General features: G+C 36.5%; 1 protein-coding gene across 8 annotated transcripts in view; it reads right to left on the reverse strand.

Moving 5' to 3' along the window:
- Positions 1–18,048, reverse strand: part of CEP170 (centrosomal protein 170) — a 102,173-nt gene that overhangs the window by 64,382 nt on the left and 19,743 nt on the right. For all 8 annotated transcript variants that reach the window (XM_030499420.1, XM_030499419.1, XM_030499418.1 and 5 more), the window contains 3 exons: positions 10,328–10,473; positions 5,262–5,351; positions 609–687 (listed from right to left, as the gene is read on the reverse strand). In XM_030499420.1, the coding sequence (XP_030355280.1) occupies positions 609–687; positions 5,262–5,351; positions 10,328–10,432 (274 nt within the window). In that variant the 5' untranslated portion in view covers positions 10,433–10,473. The remainder of the gene's footprint in view (positions 1–608; positions 688–5,261; positions 5,352–10,327; positions 10,474–18,048) is intronic.

Consider the following 18,048-nt stretch of genomic DNA (forward strand, 5'->3'; position numbering starts at 1 on the left):
AGGAAAATACTGGAAAGATTCCTCAATTCACAAGAGGATTTTACAGAAAAGGAACAGTTCTGCAGCCTATTCTGTCATTGGAATGGTGATGCTTCTTCTACAAATATTTCACTGTTAGGCTCAGCATGTACAACCATACTCATCAAAGCAAATGGACAATTATTTACTATCTGTAAATAGAGTAGCTACCTTAATTGCTGTAATAATACAAGTTTTGGGGTTTCCTTTTTCCATTTGGTAGTTTGCCAAGTAATTACTTGTAATCTCTTCCACTTCCATACAATCTCATATGATAGAAATATTTACGTATTTGCCTCAAATAATGTTTCTTAGCAACACAAAAATTACATTATCAGGTTCTAAACTGGAATTGGAATTTGAGGTTTCATGCAGTGAGAAACAATGAAATGTACTTTATCAATAGTTCTGATGAAGCTACAGATTGTAGACCCTACCGTTTTCTCTAATACAGGCATTTTTGTAGTAACAAGAGAAATATGTATTTCAAAGTTACTTCTCAAATAGTAAAAGGACCCTTTACTTGACACAAGCATACTTTTAAAAAGAAAAGTGTGTCCTGACGCTGCGCATTTTTATGACAAGGATATCATATCCAAACCTCAATTTATCTTCTAACTTCAGAGTGATGTATGTCTGCTCTGGAATCCTCACATCATTCACAAATGTCTACAGAAATAAATGAGGACAGAAAGAGATACTATTAAATTCCAAAATAATAAAAATGACAAATCACTTAAACAATTTTATAAGACAGTTTTAGCACCACAAATTTTCTACTGGTGATTCACTGGGGAATTATATTATAAACTCAAATTGCCACGTGCTTCGCAAAAGATTTCAGAAGAAAGATTAAACAGAAAGATTAAAAACCAGGCTGCTGACATCACACTGGCCTTGAAAAGTTTCTTAGAAGTTTAATTCTGTTAGCAGTATTTACTGAATTGTTGATTAATGTTCTCTCAAATCAGCAACTCATTTTTCTTGCAGTTTGCTTTTTCAATCTCAATTAGCTATCAGAATCAATTTATCATCACATTTGTACAGCATTTAACAATGGATATGAGAGTTCTAAGGTAGCTTATCATTTCTAAACATTGTCAAAGGACTTAAAGGAAAAATGGACCAAGTTAGTGCATCCACGTAACTCCAAATAGTAGTGATAAAGTATTCAGTATATCGTGACTCTTGAAAGAGTAGGTATAACAATATTTGTAAGCAGAAATACATTATTCTACCAGCTATCAGCAAAGCAGAGGAAATTCCGCCAGTTTGCCAATACCTCCTGAAAATTACTGTACAATATGTAATTATCTCCTCCTTGAAATTACCATTGGAAATATAGCTGGAGAAACCAGACAAGCTTTCGGTGATTTGGAGAAGGATTTATGTATTTGAAAGTTTGCCCAGTTTTACCAGCCATATCGGTTGGCTGTTAGAGGCAGATTACCAATTGCTCCTTTTTCAAGATCGGGATTAAACCTAACAGTGAAAAGTAACAAGGAATTTGCAAAAACCACGCTGGTATAAATTCCAAGAGAACACTGGAGAGATACAGAATGGCTAACTAAAAAGTCAGGAAGGAGAAAGAGTAATACACATTCAAGTCAAAATATATTTCAGAGATGTAGTTTGGAAGAGTTGGAAAACAATTTCATCTCTGTGGGGGAAAAAATCAAATGAATGTAAACAGGGCTTGCAGTTAGATTATTCAAGCTCTAAAGAAAATTCTAGAAAGTCACCTACAAAAAAATTCAAAACCAGACACAAGCCCTTGTAATGTGTGTTGTGTGTGTGAAGCGTATTCCTTCATTGTAACAGATCTGCATCTTTGAAAACTGATTTACCGTCTTAGGAAGGCAGGCTGTCAGCATCAGGCAAACTGCCCAGGTTACTAACATAACCAAGACTTGAAGTTGCATGTGGTGACTTCAGATACCAGAAACCAAGGATGATAATAACATACTATGGTAGGAGTGGATGTCAGCAGCTGAGAGTGTTCCTCTCACAACTTGCCCTTTTTCTGGGATGGGATGTTTAAACCTCAGGTAGAGACTTCTCACAGAACCTGTCATCTCCTAATGAGAGCTCTCAAACTGACCCTTCTGCTCACCCCTAAGTCATACTACTGCTCTAAGAACTCTCCAAATTAGGCTGCATTTCTGTGAAACTGAATTGTTTTGTAAATTGAATTTGTTACCTTCAGAGAAAACTGTATTGTATATCTTCTGAATTCACTCAGTGATAGCGAAATATAAAAGGGTGAAGATGTGTTCTGTCTAGCAGAATAGAATATTAAGCTCTTGATTACAAAAATTAGAACTAAGGCTAAAAGAAAAAAAAAGACAGTAAAGGTAACTGTGTAATACTTAAGACACTTTCAGAGTTACAGATCCTTGAAGAATCTTTCTACAGTGCAACCTGACAAAAAACTTCTGCTCAGCATCTTCCTTTATTTCCAAATCCAAGTTCAGGATGAAGACTGCTGTAACCTTATCACTGAACCGCGTGTGAATCAAACATATGGATACGAATATTCAGGCATTAGGGCATCAGGTGCAATTTCAGTAAATTTCATGAAATTATTTAGGACTCAAAACAAAAGTCCTATGTACTGGTAGTAGCCATCTCCCCTTAAACTTTGAATTATCTTGAGTGGTTAAAGTGTATTACACCAGGAATGGACCAGTCCTGTATACTACGAGAAGTATGTATTTGTTCTCCACAGAAAGGCCAGGATGGATGGGGCTTTGAGCAACATGATCTAGTGGAAGGTGTCCCTGACCATGACAGGGGGTTGGAGTCAGACGATTTTTAAGGTCCTTCCAACCCAAACCATTCTATGATATATGATGAAGCAAGCAAATAAAGAACGGGTAGAAGCTGATGAAGCACTGAAAGAGGAACTTGGCTGCTAGGGAGGTGATGTTCTCAGTGGAAATAGTGGCTAGACTAAAAGAATTGTTGCCTAGTATTGTATATACTGTTTTGCCACAAAATTAAGTATGGTGTTACAAAATTATTTGTTTACTCTTTCAACCTGAAAACTAGGTAGGTAGAGGTACGTAAGAAAAGCACAGTTGGAAAGAGATAGTAAGGGAAGCACTGCGAAGACAAAAGCAAGGACTGAACTCCTAACACTTAATATTCCCTGTCCCAAAACTGTGGGAAGAAAAGAGTTCCTTTGATGTCTCTGGGTAAACAGCTATAGAGCAACTGACACCTCAAACTTGAGAATGAATCAGATCAAGCGAAGCAAACAACTGAGAGCTCTTTATCACAGGCAAGGGAGGAGCTGGATGAAGGCCTTTTAACATGTATTTTTATTAAATTCAAGATCTGTGACAAGGCAATGAAAATCTGAAGGCATACCTACTGAGTATGTTACAGGAGTAACAGAAACAGGGAATAAAATCAAATGGCTCAGCAAAAAACTACTATGCACTGAATTAATTTTTGATCGCTGCCTCAAAACTGTGCATTGACTTTCAAAATACAGAGGTGTATTTAATATTTAAGGAGCAAAGTTCTTATATATGTCTACCACCGTTCAAAGGATAGAACCCTTCAGGTTACACTGGTTTCATATGAAGTTGAGATTGACTCTTTGGAAGGCTGAGTTAGGTAAATACAGAAAAGCTAATTTGAAGCAGACTAACAGAGGTTTTTTTTGAAATGCACTTTAACATCAAACACCAAAACCTAAATCAATGCTAACAGGTAGTAACTTGAGATTTCTTCTTAATCTTCTATTTTTTAAACATCTGACAAAGCTATTCACTACCAGTAGCTTTCCAAATATTAATCCAAATAAGCAACCACAGATGACATCATTATTTTGCAGGCATTCACACAGGTAAGCATTCAAAGCTAAATAAAGTAACAACCATAACTAGTGTGTATAAAAACCGATCTCATAAAGACGTATCTAAAGGGCTATAAAAATACGGCAAAGTTACCCAGTTTTTAATAATCTATTATAATACTAAAAACATTTATAGAAGGTGAAGCTTACCTAGAATATTGTAAATGCAATTCATAGAAAAGCCTTAAAATGTAAAATGTCATATGAAACCTTATTTTGCTCATAACTTTGCATTTTTCCTATATTAGTTTGTAATAAGTTGACACTTTAGCGTTACTCACACATTTGATAAAAAGGATAATGAAAAACTAAATGCAAATACGGAATTAAACAGATTTACATACAACATGGCTATTGCCATTCAATTTTTTTCACGTATGAAGTATTTTAACATTCTTGTCTGTATTAAAAGGGGCGGGGGGGGAGAAAAAAGTAATAGGATATGAAATAAAAATCCCATTTCTTAACCACAGAATCATAGAATGGTTAGAGTTGGAAAGGACCTTAAGATCCTCTAGTTCCAACCCCCTGCCATGGGCAGGGACACTTCACACTAGACCACGTCGCCCAAAGCTCTGTCCAACATGGCCTTGAACACTGCCAGGGATGGAGCATTTACCACTTCTTTGGGCAACCTGTTCCAGTGCCTTACCACCCTCACAGTAAAGAATTTCTTCCTTATATCTAACCTGAACTTCCCCTGTTTAAGTTTGAACCCATTACCCCTTGTCCTACTGCTAACTGACAAAGAGTCCCTCCCCAGCACCCTTGTAGGCCCCCTTCAGATACTGGAAGGCTGCTATGAGGTCTCCACACAGCTTCTCTTCTCCAGGCTGAACAGCCCCAGCTTCCTCAGCCTGTCTTCATGTGGGAGGTGCTCTAGCCCCCTTATCATCCTCGTGGCCCTCCTCTGGGCTTGCTCCAACAGCTCCATGTCCTTCTTATGTCGAGGACACCAGACAGCAGAGTAGAGGGACAGAATCACCTCCTTCGACCTGCTGGTCACAGTCGTTTTGATGCAGCCCAGTATAAGAACCAGAAATAGGTTTTTTCTCTTTTACAATATAATCACAATCCTTCCCCCCCAACATTTCTGAAATACAGAAGAGTAACATATTCCTTTTTATTCTTTTGATTTTTTCCTACTATCAAGGCCCTCTTATTAATGGAATTTACCACAGCCCTTTAAATATCGTGCGGTGGAAAGCCCCCGCAAAAACTGCATTTTCTTTCTGAATGTTCCCCCATTTCCAATCTTGCATTATAAAGATATTAAAGCACACTTAAGTCATACTCTCTTCACTCAAAAAAACCCCAAGCCAAAAAAAAGAAACATACAAAAGACTACAGGAGCTATCCATTTCTGATGTTAACTTACCCCATTCAGGCTGCCCAAATCCTTCACCAAGTGTTCATCTGTAGAGGCATCATAGTTAAGTACAGCATGTTGCTTGTCCACACTTCGTGACTAAAATACATTTAAAAAAATTATATTAAATAGGGTATTTCAAAAACAGATCAAGATTGCATTAACGCCTATTTCTTAAAGTAGCATGTTTATTTTATTTCTACATAGTACATTTATTCAAATTGTATTACTAAATCCCACATATGAAAAAAATTAATCTCTAACTCTGCCCCTGGGTGCCAACAGAGAATCCTGAAATTAATTCAGAATTATTTCCTTAATGTTTACCAAAATGTGATTATAAGTCAGATCCAGCCATACCTTAACCAAATTTTTTTTTTTTTTCAGTTCACCATAGCTTCACTGATGTTTAATTTAACATCAGCAACTTCATCATTAGTTGCTCTCAGTCCTTAACTACATGCATCTTTCCAAACATGAATATGATTCCAAGGTGTGGCTATTCTCTCTGAAACACACCATTTCCTGTCATGCATCTGGGATACTTAACAGAGTATACAAACACTCAAATTGTTTCTCCTTGATCTCAATTTTGTAAACAAATCAGGTATAGCCTCTTCACTAAATGTCTGAGCAGTTCCTGAATTACTATTCCCATGGGAATAGTAATCCCCATGAATTACTATTCATGGGGAATATTCCAACTATTCCCTGTGAATTTTGACCCTCATTATCAGTTGTTCCTTAAGACTTCAGTGCATATCTATCTATTTTATTTATTTCACATCCAGATGTCAACTCATAGATCAGGAACAATCCTTATTACTATTTCCTCCAACAACATCACCTCCCTAACAGCCAAGTGCCTCTTTTAAAACTTGCCCATGGCCGAGTATTTGCAGTCTGAGGTGCTGACTGCAAGCAAGGAAGAGGTGGGGTTGGATGTATGCTTCCTTCACTCGTGCATGTGGTCAGCATCTTTACATCCAAAAGACCTCCCAACTGGATGGAGCCCACAGCTCCTCTTCCCCAGCTGTGCACACTTCATGTCAAGTCTGTTTGCTGGTAATTCTGGTAGTGCAGTCTCCTGACATGATTGCATAGCAGCAAATTTCTTCTCACAGCATTCTTTTCAGTTTCAGCTTTGCACCTCTTATCCTTGCTACTCAAACTCATTGTTCAGGACTATACAGCAAATAGCAATATACACCAAATAGCAAATATACAGCAAATAGCAAAATACACCAATGGCAAATATCCAACTGAGACTTCAGTAGTTGTTTCTGAACCAGCACCTGCAGTCTGTTTGTTAGAGTCCCAGGTTATCACAGTGCATTAGCCTGTTCAAGACACCAGAACACACAATCATGATTCCTAAGGAAACACTTTTTCTTCTCAGAATCCCACATTTATCATCTCCTTCCTTCTCAAGACTTGCTACTATATTTTCCTTCCTTCTTTTCAGTTTACTTTCTTATACTTCCTTTCCATGCCACCTTTTGACTGCTTCACTTTCTCCTTGAAGAAGTGAAATCAGTCCTCTCTTGCTTATACTATCTTATTTTTAGACTTTTCATTTGAGCTAGTGTGCTCTGCAGTCTTGAGGGGCATAAAAGGTGGGGGCTGGATATAAGGGAAGTAGGCAGGGGGAAAAATATGGGGAGAGAGAATTAAGGAAGAGAGAGACAAACGAACAACTAGGTCCATGCCAATAAAAGCTGCACTAGTATAGTACATCAGTTAAGTGTTCTTAATGATAGATAAAGATATACCAGTATAGTTCATTTTATACTAACTTAGTAACCTCAGGCAAAAACAAGCTTTCTCAATAAAATCAAATTCATCGATGTGGGTGTTCTGCTGAACCTATAGTGTCAAGCAGAGATTACACTTTTCCACACTCAAGTGATGCAGCAAAGCAAGCACAAGAATTACCTTATCTTTACCTAGGAACATTTTCTAAACTTCTTTCAATTATCTTATTCAAATACATGTTTTATTAACAATCAATTATTTTATTATCTATATGTGCTCCATCCTATTAAAAATCAGTTAAAATAGAAAGGACACGGAAAGATCCTTAGTGTTTCACAGTATTTTGTCACATCTTCTGAAATGGTAAGCATAAGTACACTCAAGTCTGTGGCTATTCGAGAAACCTGAAGTCCTGCAGAACATGAAGGTTCTCCTCAGTCTCAGATTACTGGCATATTATTGGACACATTTTTATTCATTGCAGACGATCTCCACAGATGCCATTTTTTCTTTTGATTTGTTATTCCAGCCTTCTGTTCAAATTTGAGGACTATCTAAATTAGTTTTTGTAAGACTGTGGTTGCCTGGCTGGCAGCTGATCAGCACACAGCTGTTCGCACACTCCCCCTTGCCCCAGTGAGATGGGGGATAGATCAGGAAGAGCAAAAGCAAGAAAACTTATGGGACAAGTTAAATATAAGTTAAGCAGTGAAGGAAAGAAGAAGAAGAAAGAAGAAATAAAACAAATCAAGTGATGCAAAGGCAATCACTCATCACCTCCCACAAGCAGCTGAATGCCCAGCCAGACTTTGAGCAGTGGTTACCTTCCCCAAACCCACCTCCCTCAGTTTTTATTGCTGAGCATGTCATTATATGGCGTGGACTATGCCTTTGGTCAGTTTGGGTCTGCTGTCCTGATTGTGTTCCCTCTTAACTTCTTCTGCACCCCCATAGTCACGTGTGTGTAGAAAGAGCAGAGTGAGAGAATGCCTTGAAACTGTACATGCTGTTCAGCAGTAACTAAAATACTGGTGTGCTAGTCACACTGGTGTGTTTTGGTTACAAATCTGAAATATTGTACCATAAGGGCCCTAAAAAGAAAATTAACTCCAACCCAGCCAGACCCACTAAAACACTTATATATGACTGCAGAAATAATAAAAATCAGAGAGTAATTATGCTCAGAGCTGTATGACTATAAAGAAGAAAACACCATCCCCAGTTAAGATAAATTTGTAATTGGCATTATAACAGACAAAGACTCTTCAATTCAATCCAGACTATTGAGAAAACGCTCAGAGTACAGAAAACAAAAGAGTATTATTTGGAAATAATTTTTATATGAATGGTGTAGATTATTTTATCTTGGAGATGATTTCCTCATTTAGACTCAAATAGTTTTCTAAACGTAACAGTGAAAGAAGGGGAAAACATGGTATTTATCCACAAGCAGGGTGGTGCACTGGAGCAGCTAGCTAAATACAAAGGCTATGTTTGAGCATATTTACAAATTAACACATTTAAAACAAATCTGTATTCCCAGACATAAATAAAACTTCTTAGAAGAGCAATGTTAGAGGCAGATCTGAGGTCTAATTCTACCAAGCATGCAACAGAGCTGAAATGTTTTTTAATAAGGCTTTTATAACATGTTTTCTGTCAGGAGATTATGGATAAAAGCATTAAAATCTGCTTTCTTTATCATGCATTGTCCACATGCTTTGCAGTAAGGGAACAACCAAGTTGTCAAGAGTGGAAAGGAAGGTCCTACACAAAGAGGCATACATACAGAACAAGAACACATTATTAGATTCTCTTTGGTGGGTTCCTCCCCCTGAAACAGTATGTTGTGTTACAGTCATGCTGGCATGTAAACCTAACAGCAGGCCAAAGAGAATATTCTTGAAAAACCACCAGCCCCCTTAATTCTTTTTACTAACTCTTAAGTCAATACAACACAAATAACATTTGTAAATGACTGGAATCTATCCACAATATTAATCAAAGAGGCAGTTACTTTTGAAGGTGATAATGACTGAGGTTTTGTAACACAAAGTAATAAATGCTTGAGTATTCAGCTTCACTCTAAGGACAGGAGATGGCATAGGGGAGACAGAAGAAAGAAAAGGTTCCCTATTCAAGAGCATCCACTCATTACAACAAACTAATGGTAAAATAAAAGCATTTGCATTTTTTGCTTATAGTCTTTTGGGCAGGAATCAATGGGGTGGGTTTTTTTTGTGTGTACGTTTGTTGCATTCTTTGGGGGGTTTTTAATACTTCTCACATAAATCACCAAGACATCATACCGACTGTCTTTAAAGAGAAATTAAGAGTATTTTCACTTACTTTCTAACAGGACAAAGTATATCACCAATAAAGTCTTTGGATACTTTCTGATTGAGAACCAAATGCAGTTTACTAGAGATACTACATTCTGAGTAATACACATAAAGATAGGTTTCTAGGCACTTCATTTGCAAGTGAGATTCTAATTTGGCCATTAATGGCTGCATTCACAACTCTTTGGAACGAAAAATCCCAAAGAAAATATTTTATTGAATGGTAAGAACAGTTGAGGAAAAAAAGATTAAACTTCAGAACTAATAAAGAGCTCTACAATAAAGACAATAATTCAAGAAGAAACTCCCAAAATATTACTGTTAACCATTAAAAAATAATATACCAGAAAGAAGCAGCTCGGAGGACTACAGCTTTGAGAGGGCAAAGTGATTGCAGTATGGCTATGTAATAGTACAGTTACACATCTCTAAAGAGTTCTGCATAGTGATCCTCAAAGTTGAGGAAGCTACTAAACTATCAAACTATTTCGACTAAGACTTGTATTTTTACAGTTCCACTGAAACCATTACTGAGACTGAGTCATTCAACTTCCTTTGAGATAGAGAAGTACTCTACTAATTTCATTTGCCTTTGTACAAGATCAGGACTTTGGGATAGAGTTAAATCATGTGACTAAATTAGATTACAAGTTGCAGAAAAAAGAAGGCTCTTTTCAAAAGCATCCAGTGCACTTAGTTAGGGAGCACACAGTCTACCGATCATATTGCAAAATTTATTTCACTTTCTATTCTTGCATTCGGTATGCAATTTATATGAAGAAAACATGATCCTCTATACTTCGACAGCAACTGTATGATTGATGGCAATGTATTTAAACTAACTTTTTTCTGTGAACACAAAAGATTAATATGATTGCTCCTCCAACATCTGGGGAATCTAATTTTCAAAAGGAATATAAAACCAGTGCATTAAGACCACAATTTGAGCAGTTGCACAAGGAAGGCTGATGCAATTACCTGTAACATCAGCTCACAGTCATCTCTTCCAACAAAAATCATTTCTCGTGGCAGCCTGTGGCGGGTGCCTCCACTGCTCACCAAAAACCAGGATGTTAAGCTCATTTTCTGCTTAGCTGATAAATCCTTGGCAAAGCTACGTCATCCTGCAGTGAGAAAGAGACAGAAATTCATTTTAGTTATTTTTAGCTACAGTTCCTGCTCTGCAAACACTGTGAACAGAATACAAAAAGCCTCTGAAAATACGGCATTCTCAATAGCATGTCCTCAATCCAGCAATCACAGGAAGTGACAGGCTACAAATTTACATAGTCTGAGGCTCTGCTTCATGCAACTAGGCAAATTTAACTGGTGGTAAGCTTCTTGAAAATGAGCAAGCAGCTAACAAATGCCAAAGTCATATGTCAAGTTGTCAGAAAGCTTTTAACATTTGACCGTTCATTATCAAGATAATTGCTACATTAATGCTTCACTATCACAACCAATAAACAACATGGCAAGCATTCACAAAATACAGCAAGTAACTTGCATGTGTGTCATTACATTTTCCTGTGAAAAAGAAACCTCTAAAATGGTTTTAAGCCTCTGTACAGCACCAAGTGAAACCTTAAATTAAAGGAAGTTTTGCTTCTTATTTAACCTTAGATTTTCTCAATAAAACTTGTTAATAAAAATTAACACCATATACATAGAATTGTAAAGAAAGCAGAGCAAAATGAACAATTTAAAAGTAATAAAACTGAAAGCAAGATTCTTGCAGAACTTTAATTTTCCAATAAACAAGATACTACATACTTACACAGAAAAAACCTGTGTAACAAAATGTCATAAAATACAAAAAAACCGAAACCTGAAAACCGGATAAAATCTTTTATGGAAAACATCTTCACATAGTATGGTCTACTTGAAACTGGACAAAAATATGATTAAAAGCATTCTCCAGAGCAGTACAATGAATGATACTTGGAAAAGCCTTTAAGAAGTATTCCAAATCTCTCTTGAAGAAAAAGCAAGACAAAGCAATAATTTCATTCATTACCATTCTGTATTCACTATAAGAGAAGCTAAAGAAATAAAAAGCAACTAGTCTGCATTCCTCTCAGAACCAAATAGCTCACATTTCTCTTTTATTTGTATGTCATGTCATTTAGTGAAATTATGCAAGGGTAGCAAACGTACTGTAAGTAGACATAAGCCTGCAGTGGACTTGAGCATAATCTGCAAAATAAGAACACAGCAAGGTTCTCAAAATAAATACTAAAGTGCTTCCAAAGCACTAAGACGACAATACCTGCTCTGCCCCATTAGACAAACTACAATCAAGGACAGACATCACAAATTATGAAAACTTATAAAGAGGACTGAGCTAAGTCAAAACTGCATCTGAAAATGACAAAACAGACATTTACAATAGTAAGTCAAAAGCACACCGTGGCAGGTGCTAAAACGAACCAGCAGAGCTGTCAGGCCAGTTTAAAAAAATTAATGCAATTGCAGTGGAAGACATTAGAAAGATGTACTAAAGATTTATGGCATGAAAACATAAATATGTATTGCACCAAAGTATTCTCTTATACAGTGATACCTATGATAGTATTACCTTCCTACAGCTGTATCAGAGTATGAAACTTACATCCACTTAATGTTCTCCAATTCAACAGAAGCGATACAGCATCTCTATTATTCTTTCTTAATAGAAAATGATTACAATGACATCTACAATAATAACTTGATGAAATCAAATTTAAAGACATCTAGTTACCAAAGAAGTGGTTTAATAATCAGAAGTTTATTCAGCACCTTTGAAGGAAATTAACATTTGTATTTTTAATTTAACCTAGTTTAAAACTACAAGAGAAACTAGGTAAATCAAATACCATATTTCCATTCCTTTTAAGAAAGGAAAAAGAAATATAAAAAATGGCCAGCCTAGGTTCCAGCTTCTAACAAGTAAATTAAATGGATGTTTGACAGCAAACATACCGTTCAACATCAAAGCTCCTCATTCTGTTTATATTTTACTGCCTTTTAAATCTCCCATCTGCTTATCATAGCAACATTTACACCATTTGGCCTTCTTGCTCTAATTGGAAATTCATCTGAAAACCTTCAAGAGGATATAAATTACTAGAAAAAGTTCTTCGTCAAAGACTGTGTTTTAGTGTGCATAGGTAGACTGTCAATAAAGGAAAAAAACTATTTTTATTTATAAAACAGACAAGTAGGTCAACAACTAGAGCTAGGGAAAAAAAGAAACCCAATCAAAACCCAAAACCCCAAACCTCCCACAAATGAAAAAGCCTGACAACAAACAGATTAAATTAAGCTATCTGAAAAAATTTTTAAAAATGTATTATACTGAGCAATCATTGCCACACAGCTTGGCAGCACATTTTGTAGTTAAAAGCAAATCACCATTTCTATCAAATTTAATAACGTTGTTCCTTTCAAACAGTGCTGCCTCAACTGTGACGAATCATCAACCTAGATACATATTTTATTTTAAAGGATTCTTTAACATAAACAAATGCCTTTGATCAAAGCTAAGCTGAAATTCTGCATAGCAAAACTGGCTGAAAAAAAAATATAGTAGCAACAGTTATGTAATACCAGAGCAAAAAAAAGCGCATAAAAAATTTGATATAGAACTGCAAACTTAGTTATACAGACAGTATATGGACAATTGCATAGCACCCTGAAAACTGCATGAAAGCTAACAATATTTTGTATACACTGCTGCACCAAGACCTCTGGCTGTAGTATTCTGAACAATACAAGGATGAAAGATTGTTCACTGTCTAGAAGACACCAAATTAAATTCAAGTATGACAGGTACAAAACCATCAGAAGAAGTTGCTCTTTACATAGTGTAAATTTAGGTCATGATAACTCTTGCAATTAAATGTTATAGATACTAAAAGGTTACACTGGGCTCAAAAAGCAATATGCATTCATGGAAGAAAAAAATTATCGTGTTAAATGCGATGACCCCACTCATAGCTCAGGAACTGCATTCACTGTGCATTTTGAGAGACTGGGAGCATTCTCTGGTGAGGTTTCACTTGCTATAGTCCTACTTAATAGCCTCTCTTCCTTACCCAGACTTTGTTTCTGCAGAAAGATACTGGCCAAGGTAGACCTGTCTTATTCCAGCACTGACTATGCTTTTTAGACAAAGTATTTACCAAAATACTACTATTTCTACCATAGAAAAAATAATTTTAAATGCTTTACTGAAGTGTTTTCTTTTATTAAGTTGTTCCTAATATGGCAGTACTGTGTTGTACTCCTTAAACAAGCCAGTAAACATTTCATCATTAAGACTTGATCACTCAAAGCAATACTTCATTCTAGAAACCCTGAAGTCAGTTGCTGAGACACCTACTGCAACTACAAAATACTTCCATGTCTGCAGAAGAATCAACATTCTATGATGAAGGACTATGAATTTCAAAAGGCAGTAACCACTGTGTAAGAATGAACACATGGGTAATAAGTCATTCAAAACAGATGATGCAGCAACAGGGAAATTGGCTGCATCATCCCTGTAAATATAATTCAGTCCTAAGAACTAAGGCCCTGCATTATGTAGCCAAAGGATGGGTGTAACCAATTTCAAATGTGTCTAGAGAAACACTGCCAAGATTACAGTTTTGATACACTCATGTTGTTGTAAGCAAAAATCCTTAATAATCTCACATTGCAGCAATCTATAGTTTACATTTTTCTATTTGCCTGTAACAGAAAACAGCCAATTATCTTCTCCCACTAAACTATTAGCAAGTAATGAGACACCAATCCTACAGAGAAACAAAAAGCTGTAGTTAAAATTAAAACTAAACCTAATATATGCCTGAAATTCCAACTTTTAAGCATCACAGTCCTACATATTAAGATTGAAAATAGCATAATTTTAATGGTACACAATTATGTTCTTACTGTAAAACAGATTCTATTTAAGAATATTTTAAAATAGCATTAAAAAAAGCCTGCAGCAAGCTGAGACATAGTACTGACAAAGCTGGAAGCCCTAAGTTGCCCATTACTTGCCCTTATAAGTTCCTGCTTCCAGCTGCTAAAATTTTTGCTAAAAGTAAGTTTACCTTCTCATACAATTACTTAGTATATTTGGGGAGCTTCAGAAGAAAAACTCAAACATTTCCAAAACAAGGTTAGGTGAAAATGTTCTACGTTACTATCTTTAAAAACATTTAAAGTAGTACCTCATATATGTAAATTGGTAACTGAAATGTGACAGGAGGCCTTAGTATCAGTTTGTACCTCTCACTATTGCCCTTGTGCAAATCTATCCAAATGCAGACAAGCAACAGGCTTTTGAAAACTTTCCATATGTATATTAGTTCAACAAATACAAAGATAAAGTCCCTCAACACATCTTTCTACACAGAGTGTGCTCCACAGTTTGATTTAATTACCTCTTTTTAATGTTATAAATCCAGTTAGAACCAAAACCAGAGCATCTTTCCCCAGTACTCTCAATTCATCCACTGTTGATGGTAGAGAACATACATGAGGGTAGAAGACCCAGAAAGAGAGAGCACCACCACACCTAGACAAGATATTTAGCTGGAGCTAAGCAGACTCTGGAATGAACAGTCAAGAAAGGTAAACATCAGGTGTAAACCATGACAAGGGAGAAATCTGAATTAAGAGAGCATTAACAGAGCCCATAATCACTGAAGAAGACCTGAAGTTGAAGCCGATTTCTAAGTCACAAAGAAATACCGTCAGCAAACAACACCCACTGGAAAAGCGCCTACCATGACTGCTTTATTGACTGTCCAATGTAATTAAGGATACTAGTGCCAGCAGTTCTATTTTGACTGAAAGAGCAAAGTAAAGGTAATTCCAACCCTGAGACGATTATTGTATCAATACAATTGATGCTAAGAAGCAACCTATAATCAATTTAAATCTAAGAAGTTATACATTGAAAACACCACAATAATACTGCCTACTCTGTAAGGCACTCTGAAGTTGGGCAGTTCCACAGTGTTTCACGTGCAATCACAACCTACTTACATACATGCACTAGAAAATAACCTTTAACTACAGCACCACATAATATCTTAACCAGGACCTTACTCACATTGAAACTAAAAGCTTAACAGTCAGTTAATCAGTATTTTTTTCTCCTCTCCTCATCAGTTGATTAGCCTTATTTTTTGCGCATCACTATAAAAAACTTTTTGTGAATTATTAACTTCCTACTGACTTTATCTGCCATGCTCATCACCACAGCATAAGAAATTCATTAACACGTATGGTAAAATCTGCATAAATATCTCTATAAAGGGTATATTATAAATGGGGAACTGTAGAGAACACTTCCTGAAGTATCTTAATCTTGAGTATTAAAGTTCCAAAACCACCAGCATTTCATCTTGAAGTACCTAGTTTTACACAACTGTACAGGTGTTCAAATGGTCTCATTTATTTCTGTTGCAAACACTGAATGCCCAATTCTTTTGCAATTAAGGCTAAAGCCACATATCAGGTAGTTAAAAAATTGGGACCACTTTTCCAAAGCATGGGTAGATGGCTCATCTGCCATCATAGGGATTATAAATACAAGAAAATAATTCATACTCTAGGGTAGCTTCTAAATGTTTTATTCATTGCCTATCCCTGGTGCCTTCATAATCCCCTGCTGCTTTCACTACTCACATTACTGTAATCCCAGAAAGGGCAACAGAGGGGCTCCACAGACAACAGCCTCTTGGCTGAAATTATTCTCACCAATTTCTATGTTAGTCCACCAAGTGTATTTGTTAACAAAGTGGGTATCTTGTGCAGGAAGGGGGGGGGGGGGGGGGGGGGGGGAGGTAAGGAAAAGAAAAAGTGCATGGCTTCATTGGGAACTGGAATTCAATCTATAGATAAAATATCCTTCATGCCACTGTAGTGTGCAATGTTGCTTCTCAAAACCCTTACATAAATAAATACCCATCTAAATTAAAGCAATTTAGGCTTATGATCAATTAAAATATTTTGCTAAGAATTTATGGACCTTCTGAATTCATAGTGTACTTCACAAAAGGAAGCAAGAACACTTTAGTGTTGGCCACTGCTTGCCAAGCAACACTGGATACAGCTATAAAAGTTCATCACAGTGAAAAGACACTACTGAAGTAATGTTTTGCTCAAGTCAAGTTGCATCAAGTTGTCAAGTTACAATACTTGTCACTTTGAGGCTTGGTTTAGTTTTATAACAACACGTGTTTAAGGTTAATCAAAATTTACCCTTAAAAGGTTGTAAAAGATAATAGAAAAACAAAATTGATGGAAGCATAAATAAAGAAAATAAAGCTTAAATACATTGAAACTCTTTATCAACATCCCCCAGAGAAGATGAGCTTGCATACTTAGGAAAAGTGACCAAAACAATCCTACATTTTCAGCAGTTGCCCAACAAGCTAGAATTGCTATTATCAAATATTTCACCAACTGGAAAAATCCACCTGAACACATCCCTCTAGAAACATTCAAATGCTCTACACAGCCCTGAACAAGAAACTATTTCTATTCACACTGGTATAAAGAAATATTGCTATTAGTTATAAAGCTCATTAAAATTTTATGCAACTACTCGAGAGTTACACTGACTTCAGAGCAGAACTGCATGGCAAGCATGCAGATAGGTAAAGCAGAAGAAAACAGGAAACCCAAGGCAAGAAAAGTGAAGCATCCATTCAATTTAGCTTCCTTGCTCAAATGGGGAACAGAAGTGCATTTAGAATGATTGTCCATACGACTAAATCAAAACATATCATAAAAAAAAAAAAATCACAGTCCTCTTTGGTCTGTTGGCTGATCTCTTAAACTTGTTAAGGCTTAGCTGACAAGGTAAATGAATGATAGCCTCAGGTATTCATTGTGCTTCTGAATTGTTTGACTTGTTCCAAAACAAGTATTCAAATTTGGCAATGTTTTCTTGAAAACAGATTAGAAAATCACAGTGAAGCCTTATATTACATCTAAAATAATATAATTTTCAGTATCCATTGAAAGCTGTAGCCATGACTAAATTCTACAGAACAAGAGAATCACTGAGAACTAAGAAACCACTCTAAACCACCACCCTGCAAAACTGTTCTCTTTTTGCCCTCCCCCTTTTTAGTTTTGTTTGGGGTTTTTGTACAGAGATGGCAGAAGAAAGAACAGCATGTAAACCTCCTTGAATCTTAGTCAACAAAATCACCTGGGCCTTTTGTTTACTGACAGAGAAAATCCTTCACTTTTAACATCTGCTAGATCTAATATTTTAAAAAATTCAACACAGAATATGCACATTACCTGTATTACCTATAATAAAAGACTAAAACAACAGACTTTGGCCTCTTCAGGAACCTGCTTAGTAAGGTTCCATGGGATAAAGTCCTAGAGGGCAGGGGGGCCCAAGACTGCTGGTTGATATTCAAGGATCACCTGCTACGTGCTCAGGAGTGTTGCGTCCCGACTAGAAGGAAGTGTGGCAGGAGGGCCAGGAGACCTCCATGGATGGATAAGGAGCTGCTGAGGAAACTCAGAGGGGAAAAAAGAAGCTTACAAAAGGTGGAAGTGAGGACAGGCAGCCTGGGAAGAATACAGGGATATTGTCCAGGAAGCTAGGGACCAGGTTAGGAAAGCTAAGAGCCAGTTAGAATTGAATCTGGCAAGGGATGTGAAAGATAACACAAAGGCAAATAGACAGACTAGGG

Source organism: Strigops habroptila, chromosome 10 (assembly GCF_004027225.2).
Source record: "Strigops habroptila isolate Jane chromosome 10, bStrHab1.2.pri, whole genome shotgun sequence".
Lineage (NCBI taxonomy): Eukaryota > Metazoa > Chordata > Aves > Psittaciformes > Psittacidae > Strigops > Strigops habroptila.